This window comes from Salarias fasciatus, chromosome 9, assembly GCF_902148845.1.
Source record: "Salarias fasciatus chromosome 9, fSalaFa1.1, whole genome shotgun sequence".
Classification (NCBI taxonomy): Eukaryota; Metazoa; Chordata; class Actinopteri; order Blenniiformes; family Blenniidae; genus Salarias; species Salarias fasciatus.
This window is the reverse complement of record NC_043753.1, coordinates 11,481,087-11,492,273: the sequence shown is the minus strand read 5'-3', so window position 1 is coordinate 11,492,273 and position 11,187 is coordinate 11,481,087. Positions and strand designations below refer to the sequence as shown.

The 11,187-nt window shown below is 41.1% G+C and overlaps 2 protein-coding genes and 3 non-coding genes across 5 annotated transcripts; all 5 read left to right on the top strand.

Moving 5' to 3' along the window:
- Window positions 1-1,290: 1,290 nt before the first annotated feature.
- Window positions 1,291-5,830, top strand: rpl7 (ribosomal protein L7). The gene is made up of 7 exons (XM_030099618.1): window positions 1,291-1,358; window positions 1,820-1,919; window positions 2,025-2,191; window positions 2,920-3,057; window positions 4,538-4,647; window positions 5,096-5,311; window positions 5,785-5,830. The coding sequence occupies exons 1-6, from the start codon at window positions 1,345-1,347 to the stop codon at window positions 5,302-5,304; spliced, it is 738 nt and encodes a 245-aa protein (XP_029955478.1). The 5' UTR covers window positions 1,291-1,344; the 3' UTR covers window positions 5,305-5,311; window positions 5,785-5,830.
- LOC115394811 (small nucleolar SNORD12/SNORD106) lies at window positions 3,134-3,225 on the top strand. Its single transcript, XR_003932168.1, has one exon. It is a non-coding gene; the product is annotated as a small nucleolar SNORD12/SNORD106 (small nucleolar RNA).
- On the top strand, window positions 4,799-4,889 carry LOC115394814 (small nucleolar SNORD12/SNORD106). The gene has a single exon (XR_003932170.1). It is a non-coding gene; the product is annotated as a small nucleolar SNORD12/SNORD106 (small nucleolar RNA).
- On the top strand, window positions 5,362-5,454 carry LOC115394813 (small nucleolar SNORD12/SNORD106). Its single transcript, XR_003932169.1, has one exon. It is a non-coding gene; the product is annotated as a small nucleolar SNORD12/SNORD106 (small nucleolar RNA).
- A 392-nt stretch (window positions 5,831-6,222) lies between the features above and the next one.
- c9h8orf89 (chromosome 9 C8orf89 homolog) lies at window positions 6,223-9,791 on the top strand. The gene is made up of 7 exons (XM_030100074.1): window positions 6,223-6,474; window positions 6,542-6,587; window positions 7,670-7,764; window positions 7,969-8,107; window positions 8,482-8,589; window positions 8,703-8,758; window positions 9,179-9,791. The coding sequence occupies exons 1-7, from the start codon at window positions 6,273-6,275 to the stop codon at window positions 9,316-9,318; spliced, it is 786 nt and encodes a 261-aa protein (XP_029955934.1). The 5' UTR covers window positions 6,223-6,272; the 3' UTR covers window positions 9,319-9,791.
- Window positions 9,792-11,187: the final 1,396 nt, after the last annotated feature.

Here is an 11,187-nt window from a genome sequence, read left to right as displayed (position 1 = left end):
AATAAACAGCATCATTGAGGGAAAAATGGAATCTTGTGATTAAAAGAAAACAGCAAGTAGGTATTTTAAATAGCAATGAATCAACAGATTGCATAATGAATGCTTGTTAAATCTAAAGGTGGAAGATACAAAAGAAAGAACAGAAAAAGGAGTAACCTTTTCTATTATCTAATCGAAGCACTTAAGTAATCTACAGCAAAGCTAAATCTGAGTGTCACATTTTAATGAAAAATCTCCACAAGACTTTTTAAATTCATAAAGTGAAATTGACCTATAAATTGACCATAAAGTGATATTTCCTTCTCCAGTGGGTGTCTTGTCTCTCCTGAGACGCGGGATCCTGCGGGAACTTTTCCCCAGATGAGCAGTCTGCAGACGAGGATCAAAGATCTGGCAGACCCCGCAGGATGTTGGATCCTGGACTACATGTATGAAGCTTTTGCTCCCTCTGCCGGGTCAGTGCTCGCATGACTGAAAGAGTGGACAGGAAACGCAAAAAGCTTCAGTTTCAAATGTCAAATTCAGTTTCATGACTCGACTGCAGGCATTTGAGCATGCTGCTGTTTAATAACTTCAAAAATGTAAAGAAAACGAGAAAAAAAAGCACATTTAAACAACTACGATAAGTTAGAATCTGTTAATAACTACAGATATGTGGCTTTTGTTCAAGTTTAATGCACGTTTTCAGTTTTTATTGAACAAAATCGCTATTTAAAAAATATGGCACAGTAACATTGTTTGCATTTTCTGTTGGGCAATAGACAGGAGTCACAAAGTATAACTTGATATATCTAGATTAAATTTCTTGAATTTCCATTAGTGTTTTAACTAATAAAGTATCCAGTCTAATCTAATCTAATCTAATCTAATCTAATCTAATCTAATCTAATCTAATCTAATCTAAAAACTAGAAAAGGAAAAGGGATATAGTAAGCAACTACATTGGGTGAAAAAAAGACTAGGGTTTTTCTGTTAAAGCCAACGTTTTGCAGCATTTTTTCTCCATGCATATTAATTATGAAAAATGGCGAGTTTGTTCCTAATGAAAAGTGTGAAAATGTGGTTTTGTATTTATGAATCTGTTTTTGTGTATACACAAGTTATCAGGAATTAAAATTATATTTCTGGCTTAGTCATAAATAGATTTTTTAACAGGTGTGCCAAATAAAATATTTTTTTTAAGTTGAGATCGATTGTTATATTGTCAAAATTTATTTTCTAAATAGATTATTGTTGCTATCTTTATTTTAAGAGGTATTTCAATCAGGCATCTGAAAGGACACCATTTGCGCTCCAATAAGCCGCACATGCGCAGAAGAAGGATCCTCTTTCTCGGTGATCGCCATGGCGGATGCAGAGTGAGTTTTTTCCTCTGGATTAAAATCTAACTCCATCCAGCTTTAAAACGGCCATCTGCCCATCATTTCCCACTCAGTTATACTGTTGAATTGTCATATAGTAGATTGGGTACAGAATTGCAAAGGATTACCGATAGCGTCATACTACAAAGAATAATCATTTACGAGTACAACATGGCAGGTTGTAGCTGCTTCTCAGTAAAGTTACTTTTTGTGTGTTTCGTTAAAATAAGAAGGGTAAGATTTATTTAAGCGTCTTCCTACAATTGGAAGGTCTTAGTAAATATTCTTGTTGTTTCTTATAGCTTTAACATGTAAGGTAGCCGGTAAATACTTGTTAGCATGCTAGCATCAAACATGTCAAACACGTCACACAGGAAACACAGGAAGCGCATTCGTACCCAAGTTGGTAATTTTCTTACGTTGCCTTGATGCTCATTTGAGTAACTGTGTTTCTACAGAAAAAAGGTTCCGTCGGTCCCTGAGAGCCTTTTGAAAAGGCGAAAGGCCTTCGCGGCCATGAAGGCCATGCGCGTGAAGAAGCTGCTGGCTCAGAAGAAGGTGGGTGAAGGTGTCTGTCTGAGCAGTGGACCTGTGTGCCCGAACATCACCGGGCTACTGGTTAACGTCTTTCACACGTCTGATCTAATGTATTGCCATCCCCAGGCCCGTAAGGTGACCAGGAAGTTGATTTACAAGAGGGCTGAGAAGTACCACCAGGAGTACAGGCAGATGTACAGGCGTGAGATCCGCCTGGCGCGTACTGCCCGCAAGGTGGGAAACTACTACGTCCCAGCTGAGCCCAAACTGGCCTTTGTCATCAGGATCAGGGGGTAAGTGGGAGCAGATATGTGGAAAAGATTCAATAGAGGTACATTTACATGGATTGGTGTTTTTAACTAGCTATGGCCTTGTAGGTGCTGATGCTGGTTCCTTATTTGTACAATCGTTTTGCTGTTTCTATGCATCAGTCACTAACAGACTGCATCTACAGATACTTTGTCATGGCTATTTGAGAAGATGCTGCATGGCGATGGGTCTTCCCTCATGCTGTATCTTGTAATGAGAAAGACTTTAGTTAAAACAGTGCCAAGGTTGATCATTTGTATGGTTTTGTGATGCAAATACTTATTTTTTTACTTGCAGTCTGGAGCTATGCTTACTCAAATTTCATTTTTCTTTAATTTGTGGCATGGAAATACATAGAAGTTTCACTTGCTTCATAAATCAGTGTGTGATGCTGAATGCGCCATGATCTTCAGATGTGAAATGTTATGATAAACTACATCTTTGTAAGAGTGTATCCAGCTATAATTCTGGGTTCATGGCTTAGTTCTAAGGCCTGAGGTCCTGCTTATTCATCGGCATCAATCCATGTAAATCTGCCTGGTTTTTAAATACTGTTTGGTGATTAATGATGTATACTCTTTCCCCGACTGATCGACTCTGTTGATAAACATCTCTACTTTAAGCCAATAATGGTCTGAAATCACTTCTGGGAAGTTTCAGCTGTGTCCTCTGAGTAGTCGGTGTCCTCATTACAGCTGCATTTGTCTTTCAGTATCAATGGCGTCAGCCCGAAGGTCCGCAAAGTTCTGCAGCTCCTCCGTCTGCGCCAGATCTTCAATGGTGTGTTTGTCAAGCTGAACAAGGCTTCAATCAACATGCTGAGAATCGCCGAGCCTTACATTGCTTGGGGGTGAGCTTGATATTTATTACTTTGTTAAATATTGGCAAAACCAGCCTGAAACATGAAGTGGAAATATTGGGTCTGGAATGTGGTTAATGATGCTCAACTTTTTTCCCCGTCTTATCGACCATGGTGAACTCTGACTGAATCAAAGCCAATTTTGTCTGAAACCACATTCCTTGATGCCACTTGATACGTGTGATTGTTCCTAATTCTGCTTATTGCCTGTGCAATAGGTTGTGATTTAAGTTTGTAAATGTGATGTGATATCTGTCCTCAGTCAAGAAAGTTTGATAAAGATTATTGGCCTTTTGTTTTTTCCTTAATTCAGTCTTAAAACAACGTTTAAACAACTAGAATATATTTTAGCCTAGTATTCAATCACCCTAATCCTGTTTATTTTGAAATTAACATCAACTATCAGTCATGAAGCTTTGTTGACAGAATCTACTTTAAAATGAGTTGTGTGAAGGTTGTGAAGCAAAACATGAATACATTACAGCAAAAGACTGTGATGAAAGATGTATTGTGTGATGTAACTATTACTTTGAACAAGAAGTTAATTTTCCTCAGCTGCTCTTTGTTTTTCTGTCATATTGCCTTTAAATGTATCAGGAAAACACCAAAGTAGATCTTTAGTGAAACACAATAGAAGGTCAACTATGCTTCTGTTATGAATGTTAATTAGGTTCACCTGAGTTTCACCTCACTATTTTGTGACTTTCAATCTAGATTGGAGACATTGCATAGTTGTGCAGAAATAATGAATTCTGAACAGTTGACGCCTGTGTCACCTGAGGTTACACTGAAACCTCTGTGGCCATCCTCAAGGGGTCGTTACTTGTGAGCATTTTAAACGTAAAATAATGAAACTATCACAATATCTTTCTTACACACTCTTGAGTCACTAACTGATAAAACTGATAAAAGAAAGTGGCATGCATTTAAAGATGCATTTGTAGGGTTCAACCCACTGTGTCAAACTCATTTTAGTTCAGGGAGAAACTCGAGGGAGTCAGACCAGTGAAATGACAACACAATACTGCATAAACATCCACAAATCCACGTATCTTGGAGTAAAAGAATGCATGCATGGAACAGTAATATTTTCAGAATAAATTCAGTTTCAACATCACTTTTAAACCTATCCTGGTGCAAAATACAATTTTTTTTTTTTTTATATTGAAGTTTAGCAATATTTAACTATTGCATTAAACTGTCACACAGCAGTGGTGAATATAGGAAAAAGTCCTGTCATGTTTTTCATATCATTTGCTATCAATATACTATAATACTTGTCCCGTCTTGTTGAGGATGGTCAGCGTTTTGGTCTGTCTTCGCCATCCTGGGCGTTGATGTCGCATCCCTCCTGGTGGCGTCCAAGTATGAGGCTGGTTGTTGGGGACTTATCCGCCCTAGTCAAGGGGAAGTGCTTCAGTGCTGATTAATGTAAAGAAAATTGATTTTCTAAGACATGTTGTTTCCTCAGATACCCCAATCTGAAGTCTGTGCGTGAGCTCATCTACAAACGAGGCCATGGCAAGATCAGGAAACAGCGTATCGCCCTCACAGACAACTCTCTGGTGGAGAAGAGCCTCGGTATGTTCACATTCAGGCGTTCTGCTAAACATGTGCAGCGCTGCACTTAAATATTGCAACATTTTAGCAACAGTCTGTCTTTTCAAGTGTTTTCTTAGTGGTGAAACATGTAGTTGAATTGATGCTGATTAAAAGCTGAAGACTGACTCTTTATGTGGTTAATGATGTACACTTTTTTCCCCGTCTTATCGACTCTGGTGAGAAAAAAACTAAACTTTGCCAGTTGTGTCTGAAACCACATATCAGTCTATCATTACAGGATATTTATTCGTTACTGGTAAACCTGAAATGTATTGCTAGTCATACCTGTTGATTCAAACTATGCACTAAAAGTTTAATTTTGAGCAATTTTTACTCTGAACTCTTCCTGTGGAAATCATATAAATTGTTTTACATATCTCTTAGAGCTTCACTTTTTGGGTTGATTCCTTGATGTCATTGATTGCAGGCAAATTTGGCATCATCTGTGTCGAGGATCTCATCCACGAGATTTACACAGTTGGTAAGAACTTCAAGCCCGCCAACAACTTCCTGTGGCCCTTCAAGCTGTCGTCACCCCGCGGCGGCATGAACAAGAAGACCACACACTTCGTGGAGGGAGGTGACGCCGGCAACAGGGAGGATCAGATCAACAGAATGATCCGGAGGATGAACTGAAGTTATGGTGAGTGTGGGGAGCACCGGGCAGGGCCAGACATCGGACACCGCTGCTGAGATGTGGTTAATGATGCATCTTCTTTTTTCCCCATCTTATCGACAATGGTGAAAATCTGCTGTAAATAAGCCAAATATGTCTGAAACCACATCTAAGCTGTTTCAAAACAGTTTTCATACCTTGTTAAATACAAGTGATGATGAAAGTTACCTCTATTTCATTTGTTGCAGTGTTGTGCTGATTGATTTCACGATTTGCCACCCGGTGCTCTGTAGGAGTCTTGCCTTGTTCTGTGGAACTTGGTTTTGACTGTGCAGGAAATCTAGCATTAAAAATGTAAATGAATCAGTACAAGTTAAAATATCTTGCTGTCGTTTGCATGGATACTGACAATATCTCAGATTGAGAATAATTTGTACTTGGTAGTTGGACACTTAGTACCGGATTTTACCCCATTTAACAGTCTTTTTCTTGTTTTTCAGGTTTTTCAATGGACTCAAGTGTACAATAAAAAAAACTTGGAAAAAACCTCTGTCTTGTCCTGATTTTAAGATGTTGACTTGCTTATGTTTATCTGTAACACGATTTGTTAGAACAGTGTGGTTGGTGCATATAAAAGGAATTAAATTTAATGCTACATTTATTTAGCTTTGCACAACATCCATATTTATGTATATCATTGTTCTTTGATTTTTTAAAATAGAACAAGAGTTGGATTTTATGCAGTTGTTGCTTAATTACAAGTGAACCTGTCATGATTAAGTAGCATCAAAGCTAATAGAGGCTAATAGCTTCGGCGGATGAATTAGCCTGTTTCCATGGTGACGCGGCGCCTCGGAGCTCGTTCCCCCCAGAGCCGCAGCTTTAGCCTCCCCGCTCCAGACCACCGCTATGAGCCACCTGTCCGTTTCCGCGAGGAGACGCCGCGTCCACGCATCGGGAAGGTGATGTGTGAAGCCGGTGCCGAAACATGATGACTTACCAGGTCAACGCGTCGGCGCCCACCGCCACGGCTCTGCTGTCCGCGGCCGGCTCGGGTTGCAGCCAGCGCGGCCCTGAAGCCGCCGCGTTCCCCGCTCACAGCCGGACGCTCGGGATGGGGGCCGGCGGAGGACGGCCGCCCCTCAGGCTCAAACAGATGCGGAAATTGCCCGTCATACAGCCTCTGAGCAGTGAGTTAGCATTAAGCCTCCATCCATCCATCAGGTATGTCCTCCTAACGCCGTGTGTGTGTTGTAGAGTCCAGGGACGGCAGAGCCCTGCAGAGCCGCTTCACAGCTGGAGGGTAAGGCATGTCAGTGCTTCTGAAAACACACCAAAAAGCTTTCATCTCTCAGCCTGGCACGTTTTGGACAGCAACGATTCAGTGGGCCTGACCAGATGACTGCCTATGAATAAATACCTGTCCGGGGTAATAAATACCTCCCTCCTTCAACACGAGCCCGGCCTTCCTGTCCTGTTTGTATATTTCAACGAGTGAATCCAAACCATGAGGTTGTACATCAGGGCTTCTTTAATGCTGATGGGAGGATGATCTCCCCCTCCCTCACACCTTGAACCAGTTTGAGCCCCCTTGACTTTGACACTGTGCATAAGCAGTAATTTGCTTTAAAATATCAGAAATAAGATTTATTTACCACGTTTGAGATTCATAAAAGTGCAATTAGTTTGAGATAGCCTCTTTTTATACTCGTATAGGCTGCAACTGTCATGTTCCACATTTATCACCTAATAACTCGAATAAACTCACTTTATGAAACGGCAGTTTTAACAAGTATTTATTTTGAAGGTGATTTTCATCAAGCCGAGAAAAGGCGTCCCCCTGACCTAAAGATTTTTTCTTCTGCTTCAGTCACCCCATAATCCCCCCCCCCCACACACACACAGGGAGAACATGCAAACTTCACACAGAAAGGCTGGCTGGTATTTGAACCCAGGACCTTCTTGCTCTGAGGCAAGACCGCTAGTAACTGCACCCAGAACCAACTGATTGTTTCAATTTTTGTAATTTCATCCATTCATCAATGTTTGTTACCGCATTATTCAACTACATCACGATGCAGGAACTAAGAGACACAGTGATTCATTAGTCTTCAAATAACCTAAAACACGCATTTTAGAAACCAGAATAGCAGGAAAAAGCTGAACATGCACAGCGAAAACATGCAGACTCCACAAAGTCAGGCCTCTGAGCCCAGACTCAAGTCAGGGGACAGTCTATAATTTTCCCAGATTTTAAATGGGGGAGACAATTATGTTTCTAATGATGAGGGGTCAAGACATCTCATCCTTGGTGGGATTATATTGGAATCTGAAGACTGCATAACACCATTTGTACCTCTGTTTCTCTCTATTCTCTCTGTTTAGGACAGATGATTTCACCAAAGATGACAAACTGGAATCAGAGAACAGCGATCCACAGGCAGACATGAGTGGGAGGCACTTTCTGTTTGATAAGACAAGTAAGAGTTGCAAACCTGGAGCTGTTCTTCCTCATTTCCCTCAGAAATGTGCTGGATTGTAAACTGCCAGTAGGTGGAGTTGTCATCTTACATAACCAGCACATGTCCACAGACGAGCCTGCAAACAGCATAACCTCATTGTTAAAATATAAAACATGAATCACTGCAAGAGGGAAAGTTGTGCATTTTGTGTGATTTCTTCAGGCGCGAGGCTGGAGAGGACCAGAACTGTGATCCCTCCTCTGCCCAGACTCTACCACACTCACAGAGCTGCTGCCCTGCATCCCTTGGGCCTCTCCAAGGAGCTTTCCCACAGCCACGCCGGGCGGCCCTTCACCCTCGGGTAACCGGTGGATTAACGCCACTCATAGCTCGGCTCTTTTATGGGGTATTTCTGGAGACAGCTGCACAGATTACAGTGATTAAACGGAGCCACTGTCTCACATGTGACAAACGACATAAACGAGAACAAAGAGAGCGGCAGCCGGACGCCATCATTATTTTGACACGCACCATTTATCTGTCACAAACAGAAGAGATGGAGCTGATTCCTTTTAATGTTTTAATTTTCGTAGATTGTGGGCTGTTGGTTTTGCACAGTGCTGTCATGTTTAGCATGTTTAGTAAAGTAAATGCACTAACATTAACATCATTTCCCCATAACCTCATGTGAACACGGTTCCCTTAATGTGTAATGTTTTTCCTTTTGTCTTCCAGCTATCCTGAAAGGTATGAGCTGAACACACGCCCAGCCATCCTCTTCCCCTCCGCTCTAGTCCTCAATGGCAGGAGCTCCTTCTCAGTTGAAAGCTGCAAGCTCAGCAGGTTTTTTTTTTTTTTTTGGCTTTTTAAGCTAAATCTGACCAAGCCAATCAATACATCTCTCTCAATTACTTTTGAGACCTATGACACTTCTGCTGTCCCTCGGTTTTTTGCAGGCCGAAGGTGAATTATCCCACCTTCAACTTGCTGACTGTTAAAGACAATCAGAAAAGTAAGTTTCTGACTTGTGAGTCGAAGACGTCTGAAAATACACGCTTTGGCCATCCTCAGGTATTTTGTTCTGATCTGAAAATGTCAGGGCAGAATGTACTGCGGAGAAAGTGAAGAGGAGAGTTCAACCTTCAACCTGTACAGGTGTTGATGACCTTGATTTATGGCAGCGAAGGCGTCACTTTTATGGATTTTCCTCGTTTCAACAAAGAAACACCTCATTACTGTCAGCTCGCACTACAAGTTTTAGTCCTGAGTGTTTTCAGGTGGAGTGAGGGGCTCTGAGGACCCTTTCCAAATGTCTCTGAGCAGTTTGGAAACAGATCTTAGTTTAGATGACTGTAGGCAGTTTGTTGCAGTGTTGTAATGCAGATCTCATCTCATCCTCTCACTCCGTCTCCTTCTCTTTCCCTCCGAACAGGCCAGTCTTACCCGGACCCGATGGTCGGCGCGTCTCGCTCCTTTATCCACAGGATATCTGAGCTCTCCTCTCTGGAGGGCGAGACGGTCAGACAAGAAAAGCTCAAGAAAATGAGGAAACCTAGAAAGCCTCCATCCTGACAATCAACTCCTTCCCAGTCACGCTGGTCCAGGATAAAAACCTCTGACTCTGTGCCAACGATGGAAGAGAATCAAACGGTTTGGGTGCCGTGCTCATTCCGGCGGCTCCTCCTGACTGCCTGTGTGTCCTCTGTGGTTTTAGTTTGCAGCTTAACGTGGCTGATCTCCACATTTTGGGATTCCTGACCTGAGCTCCTCACCTTTAGTGATCTTTCGGTGTATTATTGACCAACCTGTAACCCGTAGACCGCAGCGTGTGCAACAGCTATGCACGCTGGTTATGAATATTCAGTCAAAGTTTTTAGCCTGACTCAGTAGTTTTCCACTGCATGAGGAGATACTTGTCTTTCTAATATGCTTGAAATGGCTGTTGTGTAATACTGCCATAATTCTCTCTGTATCATTAGTATGTTGCAGATGCTATCCAGCTTGAATCTCATAGCAACAACAGTGTTTCAGGTGTTTCCAACACAAATGTATGTTTTGTTAAAAAAATATAGAAATATATATAGTATAATTGATTGTTTAGCAAAACCATTATTGTGCCTTGTTGAATGTCTTCCTGAAAAGAAATAAATTTATTTTTGTTATATCCAGATCTGATTTTGTTTTTGTATGTCTACACTGTCATCTAGTCCAATAAAGGGGCAGTTAGATGTGGCAAATGTGCATTTTTTTTTTCTTGAGTAAAAAGAAGGACTTTGGCAAAAGTGAAGATGTGAAGTCAATTCTGTTTTAGCAAAAGCACCAAAGACGGCGGCCGAATCATGAAGGACACACGTCAAGCTTCGCCTTGTGTCTGCTTTGAAACAAAATATAGTTAAAATCTTAATATAAAAAAAGATGAGTTAATTCATTTAGGAGTTTAGAGTCAAACACATCAGTCTTATGAGATTCAGCAGGTCAAAGGTCATCATAAAAAAGAAAAAAAAAACCCCACTCAGGTACTGTGATACTTATTATTTGCCCCTTGTGGTGAAGTTTTACCCTTCTCCTGACACATTCACCGTGCATGAACCACCACAACAATCCGAATGCCTCGAAGGCTGCGATGAAACATTATCTACATTCCATTTGTTCCAGACAGACAGAAAGCTGTGCCCCCAGATCTCAGAATGTGGTACTTTCCCACATGACACATTGTTGTGCGGCTGTAAGGAGGGCCGCTCATGTCTCGGTGGTCTTGTTCATTGTGTCTGACAAAGACAGCTGTTTTACTGTTTGCTGAGAAATGAGGACTTATTGTGATTTGATGGCGCTGCAGCTGGAGTTAGTGCTTCATGAAGGGTCGATTTGTCAGAACTGATTCAGGTTTGGATGATCACCGGTACGGTAATCTCGACGATTCCAGTTTATCTGATGGGAAATGGTAACAGCTGTGACTATTGTGAATATCAGATCGGGATTGTATTGGTCTGCGGTGCCACAGACCGAGAAAATGCAATGACAGTGGGTTTAGAAATGGGATGTCATTGGACTTTAAGTCTCCTTTATGTACTTTTTAACTCAAAAGATTTTCTTATTTGACAGTTTTTGTTCATTTTGTTCTAAAAAGAACAAAAATAAACATAGAAATGTCACATCCGTGCAACATCTGAGACTCATCCATACATTGAAATTGATCATTTTACGATCATGTCAGCTTTTCATCATGTTTTATATTTTCTGTATCATTTAACAACTTTTGTACACTGTTTAAAGACAAAGCTCCTTCATGGGTATCAAATGCACCATGAGCACTGCTTTCTCTAACTACCTTTACCCTACTATATATAAAAAAGCATGGATTATGAACTAAATTGTGTTTTTAATGGTTACGTGTCTTCTTAATATCAATGCTTATTTTAATGTTTCCACCAGGAGCTGTAG

Bases quoted from the DNA above. Each gene is read 5' to 3' on its own strand.
- c9h8orf89 (XM_030100074.1), top strand. From the start codon at position 6,273: ATGATGACTTACCAGGTCAACGCGTCGGCGCCCACCGCCACGGCTCTG. The intron at 8,108-8,481 runs GTAACCGGTGGA...TTTGTCTTCCAG, and splicing joins GGGCGGCCCTTCACCCTCGG to CTATCCTGAAAGGTATGAGC. The intron at 8,590-8,702 runs GTTTTTTTTTTT...GGTTTTTTGCAG, and splicing joins GAAAGCTGCAAGCTCAGCAG to GCCGAAGGTGAATTATCCCA.
- rpl7 (XM_030099618.1), top strand. The intron at 2,192-2,919 runs GTAAGTGGGAGC...TTTGTCTTTCAG, and splicing joins TTTGTCATCAGGATCAGGGG to TATCAATGGCGTCAGCCCGA. The intron at 3,058-4,537 runs GTGAGCTTGATA...TTGTTTCCTCAG, and splicing joins GAGCCTTACATTGCTTGGGG to ATACCCCAATCTGAAGTCTG.